Consider the following 21,295-nt stretch of genomic DNA (forward strand, 5'->3'; position numbering starts at 1 on the left):
TTCACCTGGGCTCTACCTTCAGAATTGTATGGTGTGTTACGAGCCTGACGTGTAGATAGGGTCTCAGTTGAAAAGAATTGGATTGTCCTTACTCTGTGCTCCTCATGAAGACGGGAAAATGCTTGTTTTAGGAAGAGTTTCCAGAAGCACTGAGGTATATGTCATCTTAAACAGAATCTTAAATCCTTGAGCAGGTTAATTATTTGGGAATTCTTATAACTATTTCAGTTAACAAAGCTTTTAGCAAAGCAAAAGGTATTTGAGACATAGTCAGATATTCCTCCTGCAGTGAGAGTCATCCAGCCGGGCTCTTACTTTTGAATCAGCCACAGAATCAGGTTTCAGAGATGTTTTTTAGGGTTTATTGTTAGGTAGTGATGAGATGCGGTGTTAGGCACCTATTCATGTCATGAGTAGAAATGACTGGGGGTGGAAATGGGGATTCTGCGGCAGTTAAACATTACTTTTCTACATTTAAATATTTTTATTGCATGCATGCATTTTTCTTAAAAAAAGGTGTGTAAATATTTTGTTACTAGAATAAAGCCTTCTTGCCATCTTACCCTTAAGCGTAACATTTCTAGTCTGCCACTTTAACTCTTAAAAATGAAACACTACCAATCAATCTTTCTAGTCTGCATGTAATTGCCTAAAGCTAAAATAAAGCTTTTTCTCAGCCAGTTACAGTAAAAATGAGTTAATATATTGGCAACAGAATAACCATCAGCAATCAGCCGTTAGCTGTTTACTAATGAACTCCCAGATGAATAAAAAAATTTCAGAATCAGTGTTTTACTTCAGGCTGTACATGAACTTAACACTTCAGATGTAGGAAAAGCAACTTATATGCTATACAAATAAATACTAGTGCTTCATCTCAATAAACTGCAGATTTGGAAAATGTTTAGAGCTCACTTGTAGATCCATGTTTTAATAGTAAATATGATTTTGGGTGACATCAGTAAAGCCCATTCTTGCAATTAATCTTATATTGAATTTTATGGTTTGATTTTATTTAAAAACAGTTGCTGACACTGCTAAGTCTTATAGAAATTTTGCATCTGAAGAATAGGTTCTTTTCCAGTGAATTACAACTGTGTTTGAGAAGAAGAATGAGGCGTGAAAGAGTGGGGCCCTACAAAGTATTGGGAACAATGGAGAAGAATTAGCTTATGGAAAGAAAAATACTTTTTTTTTCAGACTAGGCTAATAGGTTTATAAAAGACCGATATTCACACTCTTATTCTTCAGTTCTAATGTCATAATAAGATGATGTCAAAAAAGTACAGAATAAAAATGTGTCACAAAAGTATAATAAAATCATGGAACATAAAATTGTCGCCATAGTGTAGTAAAAAAATTACATTACATACTTTAGGGAATGTAAATAGTTTTAAAAAAGAAAGTGTCAAGTTATGACATGAGATGAGAAAGAATACTGTCAATCTATTGATGGTTCATGTATAACAACAGAGAAGATAGCTTTAAAATTCAATGTACTGTGTGTATTTTAGACTACAGGAGAACACATGCCTTCTTGATTTTTAATTTATCCTACTTAGAGATAGTGAAGATTGAGAACTACTGAAGTGGGAACTCAGGAAGTAGTAAAATGGCAGTAGAAATGAAACAGCATTGGGTTTTAACTATAGTCAAGTAGTAGTTAAAAATAACAATTGTAGAATTTTTTCATCTGCCCAGAATTGATTCTCATAGATTCACAACAGAAAGGCTGGGAGGGACTGTCAGAGCATCAGGTCAGTCTCCTGATTAGTAGGAAAGTGCTGAGCGGAGGCCACCCATGGCCTCATCATGTGTCACCTTGGTGGGTGGAGGGAGCAGGTGTCAGATTCAGATTTCTGGTTTTGTTTAAAGACAAGGTCTTGCTTTATCACTCAGACTGGAGGCTGGAGTGCAGTGACAATCTCATAGGTCGCTCCAGCCTCAGACTTCTGGGCTCAAGTGAGCCTATTGCCTCAGTTTCCCCAGTCTCTGGGATTACAGGTGTGCACCATCACCCCCAGGTCTCTGCTTTTTGGCTAGTGCTATTTTTCCTGTGACAAAAAATGTCCATGATATTGAAGAATAACTTTAATAAATACACACACCACTTTTTTTTTTTTTTTAGTAGTCACAGTTGTGTCAAAAAGTTAAGTCATATCTGAGTGTGTGATATGGTTCAGGGTCAAATAAGGGGATCCAGGAATTTATTTTCTCTTTGTATATTATTCAACCATGCTAATTAAATCACCAGCAAAATAAGGCAGGCGTCTATGTCTTTTAGATGATATGTACGCTGAACTAATGTATTATCATGTGTATGTGTTTTGGGAGAGAGAAATTAAGTGCTTCATTTTCTTTTTTTGTGTACAGGTTTCAGCAAGCAGATGGTGGAAATTCTTCACAAACATAATATCCAGTTTAGCAGTTTTGATATCTTCTCAGATGAAGAGGTTCGACAGGGACTCAAAGCCTATTCCAATTGGCCTACCTATCCTCAGCTCTATGTTTCTGGAGAGCTCATAGGAGGACTTGATATAATTAAGGTTAGAATTGAGAAGTCTGTGCTTTGTAAAGAAATTCCATTTAGAGCATACTTTTTAAAATGTTGTGATAAATCTAAGATACAAATTTCTTATGAATCTATATTTACTAATAAGAACCTGCAATGAATACACAGTATTTCTGATTAGTTGATTGATCAATAATCTGTGTTACGGTATGATCAAGGAGATTTATGTTATAATAATTTTTTTCATAAAACTGATATGTGTGCTTATTTTAGGAGCTAGAAGCATCTGAAGAACTAGATACAATTTGTCCCAAAGCTCCCAAATTAGAGGAAAGGTAAGTGTTTTAGAAGGTTTCAAATAGCCTATCATTTAATATATTAAAAATATTTTAAAGTCCTCAGGTTTTGCATTGCTCTTTCTGTGTAGAAATCAAGGATTTGGTATTTGTGTGCCAGAGGTCGTAATTGTTTAGTCACATTAGCCATGCAAACTTTGGCAAATCCAATTTGTATTGGAGAAATTTTAGCACCAACTTAGTGATCATGTGGAGGATCTTCTTTGCTTTTATAGAAATGTCATTGTTTCTGTGGAACAACCAAGTTTTGCTTACCTCTCTGCATTTCAGAGCCAGGGTCCAGTTGTTTTGTCACTGCTCCTTGGCGTAACCTCAGCACACTCGTGTTTTCCTGGGTGCAGCCTTGGTGACTGCTGCGGGTGCTGCCCCAACGCCAGAGCACTGAGTGATAAGTGGTGAGTGTGAAAAACTCATCACCTCGCAACAAGCTTTGAGCACTTCTCATGGCCTTTCTAGACCACGAGAATTTACATGAACAGATTTTGGAGGTGTGAAACATGTATTTGTTTTATCAAGGATCTCACTTGGCTTTTAGAGAAGTTCTCTTACAGAAGTGTTGGACTTTGGTGTGTAAGGCAACTTAATGGGATTTTTATTGCAGTAAAATTAATATAGAACTTTAAAAAGGAATTTATTATATCAGCAATCAGCCATACATAGTTGGGGCTGGAGATTGTAAGATAAACCTTCCTTTGGTAATTTTTTTTTGCCATGTAACATCTTGAGAATTTCTAAAAGTGTTTAATAATAATAAATACCTCATTTGTCTGTCGTTAATTAATAATTTCTATAAACAGTGTCCAATCCACGTATGTCAGGCTGATCTTTGAGTGCCGCATTCTGTCCTGTGGTTGGTACCATTTCCTGTGTTCTTCATGAGAAAATGATACTCCTCATCCCTTTGTTGACTCTGGGCGTCTTCATGTGTGGTTCTTGCCTGTAGCCTGGTGATGCCCTTGGCCGATGGAGGCTGTGTGGTCTCCAAAGACAGCTGTGTTTTTTGTATGCTTGTATTTGCTGTTCAGTTGATTTTCCTTCTCTGCTGAGTGCACTTGCTGCTGTTAATGGCCTTGTCTCCATCAGACCTCCGTTTTCCTAATGTGCAGCTTCTAAATCTCTGCTTGCAGACACCAAAAGGTAACTGGCTAGAATTATGTAGGAAGTAAAATTCAGCATATTTGGAGTAATAATTTAAAGGGCTCCGAATGAGCAGAGTGCAGGAAGTGGAGTTCATGGACTTGTGACGTGTATTTTGGCAGTACTTTGTGAGCTGTGGTTCCCTGTATCCAGGTGGCTGGGTTAGTTAGTTGGGTTGTCAGGGTCAGCATTGTATTCCTATATCTGTTCATATTTTTCTGAACTTGAGCTAATCCCACTCGGTTGGCAATGTAAGTGATACAGCTTTGTGCGTGATTGAAGCATTTCATTTGGGATGAGTTTATAAGGATATTTATTATTTTTTTTTTTTGAGACGGACTCTGGCTCTGTAGCCCAGGCTGGAGTGCAGTGGTGCTATCTTGGCTCACTGCAAGCTCCGCCTCCCGGGTTCACGCCATTCTCCTGCCTCAGCCTCCCGGGTAGCTGTGACCACAGGCGTCCGCCACCACGTCTGGCTAATTCTTTTGTACTTTTTAGTGGAGACGGGGTTTCACCGTGTTTTGCCAGGATGGTCTTGATCTCCTGACCTCGTGATCCACCTGCCTCAGCCTCCCAAAGTGCTGGGATTACAGGCGTGAGCCACCGTGCCCAGCCTCTAAGGAGATTTTTGAGCTGTGAATTGGGAGAACATGGTGGCGTGACCCCATGGGGCTTAGGTTCTTTAGTGACCCGTTGTCCCAGCACTGACTTTTCTTGAGATTTGTGACTAAACTTGTGGCTGTATACAGATAATTAAAATTCCTGACAGCATGTTAGATTATGATGTTTGAAAGACTATATAAAATATAAAACATGTTAAGATGAGAGAATTTGATTTTAGTATCTGGCATTAGTTGATGTTCTGAGGTTTAACGCTGTCACCCTGCAGTCCGACCTTGTGAGCTTTACACGTGTACAGTGGTATGCAGCATCATGATGGAAGATGGTGCACACAAGATCTAGTTCTGGAAGTTTTGGATGGGCTTAATATATAGGCCCCTTATTGAACAATTCCTTACTGAATTGGTTATTATTATTATTTTTTTATTACTGTGAGTTGATGGGCTTAAATTGCAACTTGAAGGAACATTCGTTGCCTTAAAAGCCATATTGTGTTTTACAGTGGCTTAGGGAGAGAATGAAATCAAGGAAAATGTCAACGCATTTGCTTGTTTAATACCACTCAAAGCTGTGAACTGTCATCCTGCCATCCCTCAAATATGCATGTTACTCACGAAGCGGAGGAAAAGTGGTGTTGCATAATTGAGCTGAGCCGTTTTATATCAATTTTCTCTCTTTAGGCTCAAAGTGCTGACAAATAAAGCTTCTGTGATGCTCTTTATGAAAGGAAACAAACAGGTAAAGAACTCAAAAATGGTTTTATTTGTAATTTCTTTTGATGTTAACATCTGCAACAAGGGGACAGTTAAATCTTTTTCCTAGCTTTAGCTAATGAAGCTGTAGCGATATCAGGAAGTTATCCAGGCCTTAATTGGTGCTTACGGAGATCAAACAAAGTAATCTACATTTTGCTTGACTCTATCATCAACATCTCAGTGGGGTGCATTTCTTTCTACTGCCAAACGTCGTCAGCTAATGTGGTCAACACTGTTAGCACTTTACTGGTTGTATGAGTTGTTATGTCATTATCCTTTGTTTGAGTTTGTGGACTGCTGAAGTGTGCAGCTGAGTCAGTGGACTTCCTGAATGCAGGGAACCTGGTCGTGCTTGGGTTTGCACCCCTAGATCGTCCTTTTGTGACAGTGGAGGAGCAAACCCTGGCTGTAGCAGGTGTGCTCTGTGTGTTTGATGAATGAGTGAAATGGTCAGCATTCTCATTTGTAATGGGATGGTTCTTATAGCTTTTTGATGCAAGTACATATTGATTATGCGTCATTTTGAATATCAAGTTTGATAGATTGCTTCCACCAACAGTTTGAGCAGAACTAATTTTCTTTCAGATTGAGGTCAGGGTGGTAATTTCCAGAAACCAGCGGTACACATTTATATCATATTTTGTAATTTTCATAGCAATTGAACCTCTACTTAATTCTCAATCAGTTGTTGAAGTAGGCAGGGTTGGACAGACTTTGGCCTATTTTAGAGATAAAGAAACCAAAGCTTCGAAAGGTGAGGCTGTTGGAATAAAGAAACTGCCTCACTTGTTAGCAAGATGCACCAGGCAAGTGACACGGAGAACCACTTTGCTCATTGGGAAAGGGACACAATACTTCACAGGGCAGACTCTGGTTGCCATAACTAGTGTATAAGTTAACATAACTAGTATAATGAAGCTAATTAGTTAACATAACTGGTTAATATAATTAGGTAATAATGAAAGTAACAGTAACAAAGAAAATGTTAATATAAATTTCAGCATGTTGGAAACATTAGGTTAGGGCCTAAATTCTTTGATTTTGGTTCAGTGTATTGAAACAATAGAGGAAGTTAATAATTCCTAGTAATGGTAAAGTGACATTTTTTCTTATTCTCGGTGATGGTTTAAGTGGATATTTATTCTCAAAACTATTTTTTTCTGGAAACCTAGAAAGTATTAATACATTTTGGAAACAGTGTTATTGGGGCTATTAAAATGTTGACATGGTACCATATCTTTTCCACAAGATTGCTGGAATTTGGAGTCCTGTGGCATGAAAAAAGCTTAAGATTTTCATAAACTCAAAAAAGTGTTAGTATTCTGTAATGTAAAAATAAATGAGGCTGGGTGCGGTAGCTCATGCCTGTAATCCCAGCACTTTGGGAGGCCAAGGCAGGTGGATCCCGAGGTCAAGAGATCGAGACCATCCTGGCTAACATGGTGAAACCCCATCTTTACTAAAAATACAAAAAGTTTGCTGGGCGTGGTGGCGTGTGCCTATAGTCCCAGCTACTGGGGAGGCTGAGGCAGGGGAATCGCTTGAACCTGGGAGGTGGACATTGCAGTGAGCCGAGATCACACTCCAGCCTGGGGACAGAGTGAGACTCTGTCTCAGTAAATAAATAAATAAAAGAAAAAGAAAAACGGGAGTCAGAATCCAGTTGGAAATGGGAAAATAATTGTCATAATCATTGCAAAAAGGCTAAGTGAGTTAAGATCATTTTGCATGAGTGAATTAAAGAATGAACTCAAATCTCTGTAGAAAATCTCGGTTTCACTTAGAGGAACTTTTTGACCACAGAGAATATAAACTGTTGGAACACAGGTCATCTCAAGTGGTTACAAACCAAAGGAAAAGGAAGTCTGTGGGTCACGTGTGCCTGGGTTGATGTGTAGATGGGTTCGTACTTGAAGACGGGATGAGCAGAAGCTCTGGGAGCTGAGCGAAAGTAGTGGCAGCTATGCTGGACAAGTGTTGTGCTGGTTGACAAGAGTATTAGGTACAACCATGCTGCTTGGGTCATACAAAAATTGTAATCTTTGCAAATTTTTTTTCATTTAGGAAGCAAAATGTGGATTCAGCAAACAAATTCTGGAAATACTAAATAGTACTGGGTATGTAAATGTTGTTTTCAAATGGTGTATTAAAAAAATTCCAACCTGGCCAGGCGTAGTGGCTCACGTCTATAATCCTAGTACTTTGGGAGGCTGAGACAGGAATATTGCTTGAGCCCAGGTGTTTGAGACCAGCCTGGACAACATAGTGAGACCCCATCTCCACAAAAAATAAAAAAATTAGCCAGGCATGGTCACATACATCTGTGGTCCCAGCTACTTGAGAGACTGAGGTGGGAGGATCACTGGAGTCTTGGAGGGTGAGGCTGTAGTGAGCCGTGATTGCACCACTGCACTCAGCCTGGGTGACAGAGCAAGACCCTGTCTCAAAAAAAAGAAAAAAATATTTCAACTTTTCAGTTCTGCCACTGATACTTTTCAGTTGTAATGTCTATATCCATGCATATCTGTATCTTTCTTTATTTTTTGCTGTATTGTTTTGTGAATGCCTTAACTTAGATCAAAATAGTATTTTCTGGCCAGTATCAACCTATTAGTAACATAAAGGAGGTCTTTAGGCCACCTTTGGAATAACTATTTGTCTACTTTCCCAGAGGAAAGTGTATAACTGAGTCCTCACCATGCATAAAGATATTTCAGGGGAATATATTATAGGTAGTTTTTAATTTTTCTCAAATATCCTAGTTGCTAAACAATACAGAAAGCTGAGGGGCACATATTAAGGTCCATTACCTGGATCTGAGAGGTAGCACAAGTTAAATTGCAGTGCTCCTAGTTTTGATGTGCTCAGTGGCGAAGCTGTCAGGTAAGAACATTGCCATTGATTTTTGTGGTTAAAAACAAAAGCACTTATTTGGAGATATACAGCACATGTTCTATAGGGTTTGTCAGATATTTTTGTTTATTTCTCATTTCATGATTGTATCTTTTAAAAATCATGTATTCTAACTGTAGCTTCAAATAAATTACTTTCAAGTAATCTTTGATATACTTCAAAGATCTATTGAAAATAGTTGAATAGCACAGGTTGAATACAATTTCAGGGTCATAAAAAGAATATAGGGCCAGGCACAGTGGCTCACACCTGTAATCCCAGCACTTTGGGAGGCTGAGGTGGGTGGATCACTTGAGGTCAGGAGTTCGAGACCAGCTTGGCGAACATGGTGAAACCCCGCCTCTACTAAAAATACAAAAATTAGCCGGGTGTGGTGGCGCACGCCTATAATCCCAGCCACTCAGGAGGCTGAGGCCTGGAGAATCACTTGAGCCCAGGAGGTGGAGGTTTCAGTGAGCTGAAACCACCCCACTGCACTCCACCCTGGGTGACAGTGAGACTCTGTCTCAAAAAAAAGATGTGGTTGTCTTCTTTAGATTATTATGACATTTTATAGAGGCAAGTATAGTCAGTTTATTGTAATTGTAACTTCAAGCCTGTTCCTTTCTTCACCCGTGCCCTGGGCCATACAGTGGGGGCTGGCTTGTTTTTGGTCATTTTTGATTTTCCCCTTTCTTTGTCGACCCTCTGCTGCGGGTCCACAGTGAGACACACACAGTCCATCCCTCTCTAGCAGTACCAGGTTCCTCAGGTGTCTTCTGAGCCGACACACTGGGCCTGACCCAGCTCGTGTCTTTGGTGGAACATCTTGGTAACTTGGCTTTCTGTCCCATATCTGTCTAATCTCCATTGTATTGAAAGCACCCTGTTGTCGCAGAGAGCAGGAGGATGCTTTGGGAGAGAATAACCTCCCAGCTCTGGACTTGCTAAGCATGATTGGCCCTAGGATGACTGAGGCCATCCAGGACCTCAGCTTCTTTTAAATGAGCAGACCATGCTCTTGCTGGGAGTCAAATGTATGTGGAGAAAACTCCTTTTTACTTTTTCTCATTTCTTATCTTTTCCTTTAGTAGCCAAAATACACATGCATGAGTGGCTGAGAACCAAGTGTGTATTGAGGTTTGAAAGGTACCCTTTATGAATAACTTTTAGGAAGTATATTGGCTGTTAGGACTCCACATACATACACTTGGGCCCAGTGCTTCCTGGATCCTTTATGAATAGTTGTATAACTCATTGTTTTTATCACAGTATTAAGAGATCTGCCACCTTTAGTTAGTTCAACTTGAACAAAGACTTACATTGGGGTTTTTAAAAAGCATTAGGTTTACATTGGGGTCTTTTTTTGTTCTTTCAAACATTCCTTTTTTGGTAATTGCTTCTGATTTATCCCGTCATTTAGTTTTTTTGACTGTTCCCTGCACCATAGACAGTTTCCTTGGGAACTTGTTTACTAAATAAACAAGATTTCCCTATGATGGTTTGAGTTTTATGGAAAGTCTAGTTTTTTTTACATGTAGCATTTTCTTTGGCCACCTTTGGGAATTGCACCTGTACCCTCAGGCACCCTGCAAGGATTTAGGCATACATGCTTGCTAATACCTGAGCACCTAACGGTGAAATCGCTCTGAGTAGATACAGTTGGATATTCATGCAGTGATTTTTCATTTTTTGTACAAGTAATGTTCATTGTATGGTATAAAGCCACAAAGCTTTCATTGGCCTTTTGTACATTAAAAACAGCACCCTCTCTGAAATAAGTTTAAGTGTGGAAAGCATGTTTCTTGCTAAGGTGGAGGGAGCTGGCAGCGTGGTTGTTATCCGGCTGCTGAGCCCTCCAGCCTCCGTCCACAAGCACTACTACATCCTGCTGCACGGGCAGCTTCCAGGAGGTTAAGAAGCAGCAGCCTGGGGTGGGTTAGACATTAGAAGTGGGTGAGAGTGTTCAGTTAATGAAGGCTCGTGCAGATGGGGGTGTGGGTCTGATCCAGGGGTTGGCAAGTTGCAGCTGGCTGCCCATTTTTGTAAATAAAGTTATATTGGCACATAGCCACATCCCTTCATTTATGCATTGTCTGTGGCTGCTTTTATGCTGCCCAGCAGAACTGAGCAGTTGCAGCAGAGACTGTCTGGCCTGTAAAGCCTGAAGTGTTTAGTGTCTCACTCTTTAAGAAGAAGTTTGCCCACCCCTGGTCTAACCCAATATTGTCCGGAGAAAAATCCAGATAAAGTCATATGTTGGAATGACTAATTCTGTGTAGTACCAGACAGATTAAGAAGTAAAATCATTTCCATTGGTCTGTAGTACATTTTGTTAGCAGTGAAACAGTTTTCTTGATTATTTTAAAAACATCAAATGCATAGAGGTTTTACAATTTGATTTAACTGTGTTTCCAGTTAAAATGTCTTCTCTTTTTTGCAGTGTTGAATATGAAACATTCGATATATTGGAGGATGAAGAAGTAAGTTCTGTGTTTGATGTTTCACCCGTGTCTTAGCTTTAATCTTAAGGGCCTGATAGGATGGTTTCAGGATTCCTGTTGTTTCTTTAGGTTCGGCAAGGATTAAAAGCTTACTCAAATTGGCCAACATACCCTCAGCTGTATGTGAAAGGGGAGCTGGTGGGAGGATTGGATATTGTGAAGGTAAGGCCAGTTCTTCTGCTGTTCTAAAGAATGGGAAAGATTTTGGTATGTTTAAAAATGATTTCATATTGAATGGAAACTTGAGAGTTGTTTTTGACTCCTGTTTCCAGCCTGACTCTCAGACATTTCTAGACCAGTATCACCGTTTCTGTGTGCGTGACTACCCTGCCATTCTCACTGTCCCCACGTGGCAGCCTGTTCTTACTTTCACACCTGAGCTAACCATTGCATCTCCTTTCTGTGGGGTGATCTTCCCTGTCACTCAGGGTCCTTGTTAGATCCTGCTTCAGCTCCCAGACAACAAATTATTTTTTCTTGCCTTACTCATCTGCCCTTGGGTGCATGGAGTGACAGCAGTGTGAGGCCTGTGGCCCGGTGCTGCCCATCCTTGCCACAGAGGCTGAAGATCACTGCCCCGGTCCCCTGAAAGAAAAAATGTAGGTCCTTTTTTGGTTTTGAGATGCTTGGAAATCTGTTATCTGTTAGATTGTGTTTTAGATAAGACACCATTTCTTATGTATCTTGAGTCCTTCCTGATGCTTTGTGTATTTTAGGAGTTCAGTAAATGGTTGTTGGATGGATAAGTGACTTTACTTCTTGATTGAGTTTTAAATGGACGTTACTTTGCATGTATTTAATGTCTAGAATTCAGGGCAGACCCACCAACTAGCACCTGTGTGCTCTGTAGCTCTTTGATTAGCCCAAAACAATAAACAGAAGCTGTAGGTTTAATATCTACACACAGGCCCCACTGCACCCCAGGCCCACTGTGGGCATGGTGGCATCGAGGAGGGTGGTAGCTGGTTGGGTATAGAGAGGAGCTAGACAGGAATGCTGGGCAGGAATGCCAGGGTCTGCTCAGGGACATGAACAAAACTGCCCCGAAAAGTGGGTTGCTGACTGCCCTCAGGCCTTCCTCTTGCCTCAATCAATCAGAGAATTTTCTGAGGTCAGATCTTCGACTTTTTATGTGGAAAACAAATAGCAAGTAGTACTACTTCTAGTTATGTTGTAAAATAAAAGTTTTTTTTTTTTTAATTTTTTTTTGAGAGAGTTTCGCTCTTGTTCCCCACTAGAGTGCAATGGTGCAATCTCGGCTCACTGCAGCCTCTGCCTCCCAGGTTCATGTGATTCTCCTGCCTCAGCCTCCTGAGTAGCTGGGATTACAGGCACCCGCCACCAAGCCCCACTAATTTTTGTATTTTTAGTAGAGATGGGGTTTCACCATGTTGGCCAGGCTGGTCTTGAACTGCTGACCTCAGGTGATCCGCCCGCCTTGGCCTCCCAAAGTGCTGGGATTACAGGCATGAGCCACCGCGCCTGGCCAAAATAAAAGTTTTTAACACGTGCTTTTGTAAAGTGAAGCACTAGCCTACCACTGAAATGACATCAGCACTTTGGACCAATATGTTTTATAAAAACAAAGCTTGAGTTCCATTGATGCAGAGGCTCTTTTTGTCCTTTGGTGGCCTCTGTGTAGGTTTTGTTTCCTGTGGAGTTCCAGGTTTGATATCATACTTCTTAAACAAGCCAGTGAGACATTTTTCCTGGGGAATGGTCTCACTCCTGGAGGAAAAAAATTTTTAAGACTATAGCTCTTGAATAGCCCTGAAGCAGCAAAAACAGATCTGCATTTGTTTCTTCCCTACCTCCCTCCTTCCCTCCCTCTCTCTCTCTGTCTCTCTCTCTCTCTCTCTCTCTCTCTCTATATATATATATAGTCTTATTTTTGTAAGACACAAACAGTACTCAAACCCAAAATACTCTTGAGCCTGTTCTTGTCTGAATGTTTTATAGCCTGTACCTTAGCCATTGGTAACTCTTGGGAAGATACAATCAATAAATCTCATTTAATTCTAAAGCTAAGCTGCGTGGGTAACTTCTTTTTAGTTATATAACAGAGTGTTATATGATTTTTTATGTTCACCTGCTAAGAACATATACGTTTGAAATGTGTGATATTGTTAACGTTTTTCCTTGAGAAGATATATGGAATAGCTCTTACGATCCGATTTTGATCTGTTTCTTGCAGAATGCAGTTCTTCATGTTCAGTTCAATTAAAAGATGTTTGAAATGGTCTAATCTGGCTGGCCTCTTTGGAGCAATGAGCGTTTGTTTTGTTGAATGAGGGACTGAATAATGATTTAGTTACTCAGCCAATCTAGTGTCCTGAGAAAATTGTGAGTTGTCATTGCCTCTGAAGAGTAAACGGTTCACTACTGCTGTTCCAGAATGTTTGGACTTAAGACAGTTTGTTGAGAGAGATAGAAGATTTGGTTAGGTTTAGACTTTCCACCTGCCGGCTCGCATTAACAGCAGTGAGGGTGGCGAGGACTGCCTTATTTGGCGCGCTCCCAATGTTCCAGGCACACTGCTTTGGTGCTTTAAGAGGCTGCTTCACGTAATCTCCCAAGCAGCCTCAGAGAGCAGAATTCTTCTTAGTCAGTAGATGAGGAAACAGAGACATGGAGAGGTCAGGTGAATTGTCCACCATCCCATAACTAGTAAGCCATTGAGTCCAGATTCCACCTGAGGGCCACCTGCCCTTGCCCACTCAGCTGCGTGGTCCTCTCCGTGCCTTCTTGAGTGTGTGCTCAGAAAAGTCCTGCTGGGTCCCTTGGAGGGGCAGGGTGTCTGCTCGTTGAGTAGGTAGAAGAAGATCCCTAGACATGACTTAAAGCCGTCTGGGTTTTGTGTGACAGCATCATTCCTATTTGAATTTCATCCAGAGGAGGTCATACGGATTTTAATGGTTTTATTGATTGATGTTTATGCTGTTCAGTGATAACCTGAAATGTTATATCATACTAAATGTTTCTTTAAACCAGAAAATCTTATTTATCATGTCTGTCCTTTCAAACTTGGTGTCTATAATCCAGATTTTAAATCTGAAAAACAGGCACAAGGAGCATGGCGCCTGTACTGCAGTTCCAGTCAACCTAGTGGTAGCTCTTTTGATGCCATGTCTGTTTCTGAATTGTTAGGTCTTTTTAATGGTTTCTGCTTTTCCCTCTTACTGGTACTCTAGCTTTTCCTGAGGCAGAGATGTATTGCCAGGTTGGGTTTCAATAGCAAAGCCTGATTCCTCTCTGTGAGTGGAAGAACGGGAGGGGAACAAGCATCATATTTGAGTAGACTTTTAACGTCACACTGCTTTTTTTTTTCCTTTTTTTTCGAGACAGAGTCTCACTCTGTCACCCAGGCTGGAGTGCAGTGGTGCAATCTTGGCTCTTGGGTCACTGCACCCTCCACCTTCTGGGTTCAAGCAATTTTCATGCCTCAGCCTCTTAAGTAGCTAGAATTACAGGCACATGCCACCATGCCCACCTGGCTAATTTTTTTTTTAATAGAGATGGGTTTTGTCATGTTGGCCAGGCTGGCCTCGAACTCCTGACTTGAAGTGATCTGCCCCCTTGGCCTCTTAAAGTGCTGGGATTATAGGTATGAGCCACTGCGCCCAGCCACATTACTTCATTCTTCAACCTTGAAAGTCACTTGATTTATTTTCCTTATTTATTGCTACAGTTTAAATAGGGGCTTCATTGGCTCCAGTTGCTGCGTTTCCTAATACTAAACAATCTGTTGGTTTTAGGATACCTTAACTTCATTTATTTATTTATGAATGAATGAATGAGATGGAGTCTCGCTCTAGCCCAGGCTGGAGTGCAATGGCACGATCTTGGCTCACTACAAGCTCCACCTCCCGGGTTCAAGAGATTCTCCCTGTCTCAGCCTCCTGAGTAGCTGGGATTACAGGTGCCTGCCACCATGCCCAACTGATTTTTGTATTTTTAGTAGAGACAGGGTTTCACCATGTTGGCCAGGCTGTTCTGCAACTCCTGCCCTCAGGTGATCTGCCCTCCTCGGCCTCCCAAAGTGCTGGGATTACAGGCATGAGCCACTGCACCCAGCCTTATTTATTTATTTTTTAAGAGACAGATTTCACCATGTTGGTCAGGCTGGTCTTGAACTCCTGGCCTCAAGTGATCTGCCCACCTCGGCCTCCCAGAGTGCTGGGATTACATTTGTGAGCCACCACACCTGGCCAAGAATACCTTGTTAAATTTTTTAACCTGATAGTGTATTCAGGGTTTATGGCTCATTTAGTTTGAGAATGTTAAGAGACTGGAGTTTTAATCCAATAGGTGTTTCTTTTGGTTCTCAGATATACATACAAGCTGTGATTGTTTAGATGTTTCCATCTTTTTATATATGCATATACATATTATTATTGTTGTTTTTTATTTTTAGGAACTGAAAGAAAATGGTGAATTGCTGCCTATACTGAGAGGAGAAAATTAATAAATCTTAAACTTGGTGCCCAACTATTGTAAGAAATATTTAATTACATTGGGAGCAGTTCATGATTTAGTCCTCAGAAATGGACTAGGAATAGAAAATTCCTGCTTTCTCAGTTACATGTTTCGTGTATTTCACAATGTCGTGCTAAATAAATGTATGTTACATTTTTTTCCCACCAAAAATAGAATGCAATAAACATCTTCAAATTATTAACAATAATTGTATGAAAAAAGTGTATCTTTACAGCAGTATTAAACATACAGCTACTATAATTAACCCACCTTAAATCTCTTTTTCTTAGTACATGAGTATCTTCTAGCAGTTAAGAAAGGCAGTCTTCAGAAAATGGAGAACGGTGGCGGAATGCAGTACACAACAGTATTTAGGACAACTCCTTTGCCAACACAATGGCTCCCCTCGCTGGTGAAAGATCTCTTTACAGCTTAGGAAAAACAACGGAAATTAGTTTCTGATGTCATTGCTGAGCTCGGCATTGGTTACATTGCAGAGGCAGTGTAGGATGTCTGCAGGTTTAGAGACTCATTTCACAAGGCACCAGTAGTGAATTATCAAGAAACATTTAAGAGGAAAATGATTTCTCATTGAATATGGTACAACAAGCACTTTTTTCATAAGGTCTAGAAGAATGGGTAGTCATGACAAAGAATGGAAAAGTATTGTCATTTGTTGTAAGCATCACTACTTTTTTTTTTTTTTTTTTCAGACGGGGTCTGGCTCTGTCACCCAGGCTGGAGTGCAGTGGCACGATTATGGCTCATTGCAGCCTCGACTTCTCGGGGCCAAGCGATCCTCCTGCCTCAGCCTTCTGAGTAGCTGGGACCACAGGCGTGCAGCACCATGCCCACCTAATTTTTTATTTCTTGTAGAGATGAGGTCTCCTGCCTCAGCCTCCCAAAGTGCTGGAATTTACAGGTAGGACCACCACACTTGGTCCACTTACTTATAATAAACATTGATTTGGTCGTTCAGGTTCCTTTGGTCCTCCTATTGAGAACAGTTTGAAGTCCATGAAAATTTTAACAATATTTTTGATCCTGAATCTAACATATTTGAAAAATAGTTGCTTCACTAGGCTTCCACAGTGCAGGCTTCAAATGGGATGGCTAAATTCACCTCATGGTTCTTAGTTTTTTTTGTACTTGTGGCACATTCTCTTCATATATTACCCCACCCTGTTTGTTTGGGCAGTTAAGACGCTGGTACTGTCTGGTGGCGATAAGGAAAGGGAAACAGAAGTCAGTAATTCAGACAAGAATAAACAGGATGAAATGCATCTATTCCTAGGTAAGATTAGCCCACCACCTCCACACTGCTGCTGTCTCTTCAGCTCAGGCTGTTTTTCTCTGTTTTGATTGTGTAAAGAGTAGAGTGCTGATTTGTGTGTTACAGAGGGTGGTCTGTACAAGTCGTAAAGCTCGACATGGCCTTGCTTCCTGCTAGGTGTTAGGACACCCATGATGGTGGATTTTCTTGGCATTCTGTGTAATTAGATAAGGCTGTTTATAGCATTGGTCCATGAGAACTTCCTTGTTTCTATTTAAAATGAAAATCATTGTATAAGTAAAACTTCTTAAATGTAGATAGAAATAGAATTTTAACTGAAATTTTATGAAGCCATTGGCTGCAGGGATGTGTGTCATGGAGGAGGGCTCCATACTTTTTTGGTATACTTATCTCAAACTTAAATCATTTGCATACTGCTTTTTCTCTAAGTGCCAACTGTCCTAGTATATTTTCTAAGTCAACTTTTACTTTCACTTTATCCTAAGCAAGAATATCTTTGGCATCACAGATTCAGTAAGCCCGTTTTTTTCTAATGCACATACAAATAAATAAAATGCACAACTTTTAACATAAATGGCTGCCTCCAATTTGGGAAATACTGTTCTGGCCAGAGGCCGTTGCTCTGATAATGTCATGTGGTTAGCGCATTTTAGGAAGACCTCCTTTCCCTTTGTTTGACTCCTGCAGGACATAAGATATCAGTGACGTTATCCTTTGTTGAGCCATCCTGGTTTGAGTCAGGATTAGTGTTGAGAGTTTTTGGGGAGTTGCCCCTGTGTCCTATATTATTTTATCCTCTTAAATTCTGATGGTCATTGGCTCCACTGACTCCAGGTAAGTTGGGGTGACAGTGCAGCGTATTTCTATTTTCTAGTTGTTTCTGGCCAGACATGGGGAAGGTCAAGACATCTTGTTCATGCAAACGGATTGATGGCCATTCCTAATCTGATTTTATTAGTGTATTTTAGGAAGTAAAGTAAGATTCTTGAGCCCAGCTGAACTTCCCCTATTGAATTTTCTAACAAAAAGAGAGTTTGCGTATGGGTTTATAATTGAGCCTGCTCTTGTAGAAATGTTTTATCAGAATTGAAATCCTCTCTGATCCTCAAATTCTAGAGACAAAGTTGTTTTCTGAATTTGAGAAATCTGTTCAGTTCACAAGGAAAGGTGACAATGTGTCATTTGGATGTTGTCCCACACGTGAGGCCTCGTTGGGTGCTTGTGGTGGGAGGGACCCTCCAGGCAGGCTTTGTATGGAGGGTTTTCATGTCTGGACACATTTCTGTTCCGAGAAGCACTGCTGCGTTTTTGGGAGCGTGGACCCTGGCCAGAGCCTGTGGCCAGCTCTGCCTGCCCTCCCTTTCTTGGCCTGCTCTGTTGAGTATGTAGTGGGGCTTTGTGTGGCATCCTGCCAGGTTAAAGCTGCATGGTGCTTAGGATAGAGCTGGTGCTGTGGGGAGGCTCTCGATGATGGGGGCTGCCATCTATTTGCCTGTTAACTCTTAGAAACCAAACCTCAAATGTCAGAATTTCCTTTCTAGAAGAGGCTGGTTGAATAGGAACCAGAAAGGCCCTCATACAGGCAGGGCTGTTCACTCCTCTTGACTTGCGTGTTTGTGCCTTCCTTGTAGGAAGGCTTCTTAGGGAATTGTTATCTGTTTAGGGGAAATAAGCCTGCAGGAATGAACTTTTTTTTAAAATAAAAACTCTTGATCAAAAATGGAAAGAAAAAAACCAGTGAAACAGGCTAGGTAGTTTGTGGAATTCTCCTTTGCAGGTGAGGGGAGAAAGCAGCTATCTCAAGGGCACAGCTACAGGTTGGGAGCTGGGGCTTCCATCCAGGGTCTGGGACACCCAAACCTTAGGCTTGCCCCTCCCGGGAGGCCTCCCCCTCAGAGCTATGTGGGATGCAGTTGCCTTTTTACCTGTGATGAGAAACTGGTGAATTGCCAGGATTCTGGCTCTGGCTTCAGTCTGCCCCTTTCCTGGGGATTAGAGGGCATTAACCCTGCTTCCTACAGCCAAGCAGCTCTTCCTCATGACTCTACTTTCTAACTCCGGGGGTTGACTGATTGATTTGAAGACCGCCTTGTTGATGAATGTGTTGAAACTTGCTATCATAATGTAATGCTCCTTAATAAAATAACAGGACCTGGTGGGTTCAGTTGCCTTGCCCACGTGTGACTTACATGTTTTTGCCTTTTTTTGTTGAACACTGAGCCTTGCAGAACCGTCAGGAAGTCCACCTTGGTCCCACTGGATTGATCATTAAGAAGGAAGGAAAAAAGTTATTTGCCATTTCCATTCTTTACAAAAATGTCTTAAGTCTGCTGAGGAGTAGACTAAAAAATAGCATGTTTTTATAATTAGAAAGCCTCATTTTAATAACTTAAAAATGTTTAATCTCTGAAACAACTGTAATACATTTTAAGCGCTTGGTAATCATTATCTGCCTTATTGGAAAGAATTATACAAATAAGACCTATCTTGACAGTCAGAAGTTACAAGCTTAAGATTGCAATATGAAACATGATTTCTGGTTTAGTTTTTAAAGTAAAATCAGCTTTCTTTTCCTTTGTTTTTTGAGACAGGGTCTCCTCTGTCACCCAGGCTGGAGTGCAGTGGTGCAGTCATGGCTCACGGCATCCTTGACCTCCCAGGCTCAAGATCCTCCCCGCTCAGCCTCCTCAGTAGCTGAGATGACAGGCATGTGCCACCATGCCCGGCTTTGTTTTGATTTTTTTTTGTAGAGATGAAGTCTCACTATGTTGCCCAGGCTGGTCTCAATCTCCTGGGCTCAAGTGATCCTCCCACCTCAGCCTCCCAAAGTGTTGGGATTATAGGCCCTAGCCACCATGCCTGACCTAAGATCAGTTTTCTTAAATTTGACAGTTGCTACTTTTCAAAATTCAAACCTTTCTAAATAAAAGTAAGTTGATTATTTGCAGATGAATTCTTGTTTTATACACATTTCAGATGTTGAGTTTGAGGACGTAGACCCTTCCCTTTTTGTCTAGTCACATTTCCTCACGGCCGTTCACTGATCGTTGAATCAGCGTAAATATGGACAGTTTCTCTTGAGTCTTTGGGTCTTCATTTCTGAAGGCTCCTGTGTCACGTAAGACTTAAATAAATCTTACGCTTTTCTCTCGTTAATCTCTTTTGTTATAGGAGTGTCGGCTGTGCCCCTTGTGATGGATGAGGAAGGGTATCCACCTTTCTGAATCAGACACAAGCTGCAGTAGCTTCCTGATGCCTCATTCACCAGGATGGGTAACTTTAAAGACAAGTTTTATAACTGGCATCCCATCTGGTTTCAGAGTCTTGGGGGCTTTTTTCATACAGCTTTGTCTGATATTTAGAGACATTCAGATTCAGAAGACATGAGTTCAGTTAGCTCATGGGCCGGGCACGTGCACTGACTCACTGGCTGCAGCAGAACATGTTGAGGAAGGAGTCTTGGTGCACTTAGGTCACTGTAAGGTTCTAGGGCTAGGAGCTGGGTTTTGAACCAGGATCTATCAGCGCAGCCCCAGTGCTGTGCTTGAAGCCTCGTGCCACACTGGCTTTGAGGTAGCACGCTGCAAGTTAGTGAGTGGAGTTGCCCAAGTCTGGGGCTTCTGAAATGACCTGGTATTTTTACGTTCCTGTTAGAAATGGTGTGGCTTTTACAAATTAAGTGCCAGGCTGGGCACAATGGCTCGTGCTTGTAATCCCAGCACTTTGGGAGGCGGAGGCAGGCGGGTTGCTTGAGCTCAGGAGCTTGAGACCAGCCTGAGCAACATAGCGAAACCTCATATCCACAAAAAATAAAAAATTAACTGGTCATGGTGGTGTGCACCTGTAGTCCCAGCTACTTGGGGAGCTGAGATGGGAGGATTGCTTGAGCCCAGGAGGTCAAGGCTGCAGTGATCGTGCCATTGCACCCCAGCTTGGGTGACAAAATAAGAGCCTGTCTCAGAAAAAAAAAACAGAACAAAAAAACCTAATTGCCCGGACCCGCAAATTCTGACTGAAAAAGACCTTCTTGTTCTCCCCATGGTCGTTCATCTAAATGGTTGTCAGTGGTACGGTGTTCATCTTTTCTCAAAAAACCAAGTTTTATTTGAGGAAGTTACAGATTTCCATATGAACTCCTAGAGAGAGAGCCTGCCCTTGTTCAGGGTTGCCCGGGGGATGCCTGCCATGTGGTAAGGTAAGGGTTTCTCTGCCCCTCATCTCCCAGCCTGCTGTCCCCAGGAGCGAGTTCCCTAACCCCTAGCCCTGTCGTTGAGCCCAAGCTTGTAACCTGGATATGGGAGCTGTCTATTTAGGAAGAAGGCATGCGTGGTAATTTCTAAATGAATTAAAATAGATTTTTATGCTCTTGTACTATGTTTTGTGCTTAAAAGGAAGAGCCCCGATATAATGGAGAAAAGCCAGAAGGAGCTTGGATGCCCTCAGAGAGCCCTGTCACCTGTCTGTAGGGGCAGAAAGGAGGATGCCTTTCCTCACCCATCACAAGGGGCACAGCCAACACCTAGAATAGATTACCAAGGAAAAGTATAAAATGTATGTAAAGACTTAGGTGACACAGGAGCCTTCAGAAATAAAAACCCAACAGAAACTGCATGTTCACACTCAGATTCAACGAAGAGTGGGTGGCTGTGCAGAAATGTGATTGGACAGAAGGGAAGGATCTAATCGTAGACTGGATGGGGAAGCCTTGCCCCGTGTGTAGCGTTTTTCCTTCCAGGTACAGGGCAGGG

At 41.4% G+C, this 21,295-nt stretch overlaps 1 protein-coding gene across 5 annotated transcripts in view; it reads left to right on the forward strand.

The window, feature by feature from the left end:
• The window catches only part of GLRX3 (glutaredoxin 3), a 51,069-nt gene extending 30,153 nt beyond the window's left edge, over nucleotides 1–20,916 (forward strand). Inside the window, exons 5-12 of one of the 5 annotated variants that reach the window (XM_055354100.2) lie at nucleotides 2,374–2,546; nucleotides 2,786–2,847; nucleotides 5,307–5,364; nucleotides 7,446–7,498; nucleotides 10,717–10,756; nucleotides 10,847–10,939; nucleotides 15,967–16,175; nucleotides 19,139–19,493. In XM_055354100.2, the coding sequence (XP_055210075.1) occupies nucleotides 2,374–2,546; nucleotides 2,786–2,847; nucleotides 5,307–5,364; nucleotides 7,446–7,498; nucleotides 10,717–10,756; nucleotides 10,847–10,939; nucleotides 15,967–16,175; nucleotides 19,139–19,199 (749 nt within the window). In that variant the 3' untranslated portion in view covers nucleotides 19,200–19,493. Of the gene's footprint in view, nucleotides 1–2,373; nucleotides 2,547–2,785; nucleotides 2,848–5,306; nucleotides 5,365–7,445; nucleotides 7,499–10,716; nucleotides 10,757–10,846; nucleotides 10,940–15,191; nucleotides 16,232–19,134; nucleotides 19,494–19,718 lie in introns of those variants that run through there. The other 4 variants (XM_055354099.2, XM_055354101.2, XM_055354103.2 and 1 more) reach the window with 4 other exon arrangements.
• The last annotated feature ends 379 nt before the right edge of the window (nucleotides 20,917–21,295 follow it).

This window comes from Gorilla gorilla, chromosome 8, assembly GCF_029281585.2.
Source record: "Gorilla gorilla gorilla isolate KB3781 chromosome 8, NHGRI_mGorGor1-v2.1_pri, whole genome shotgun sequence".
NCBI lineage: Eukaryota > Metazoa > Chordata > Mammalia > Primates > Hominidae > Gorilla > Gorilla gorilla.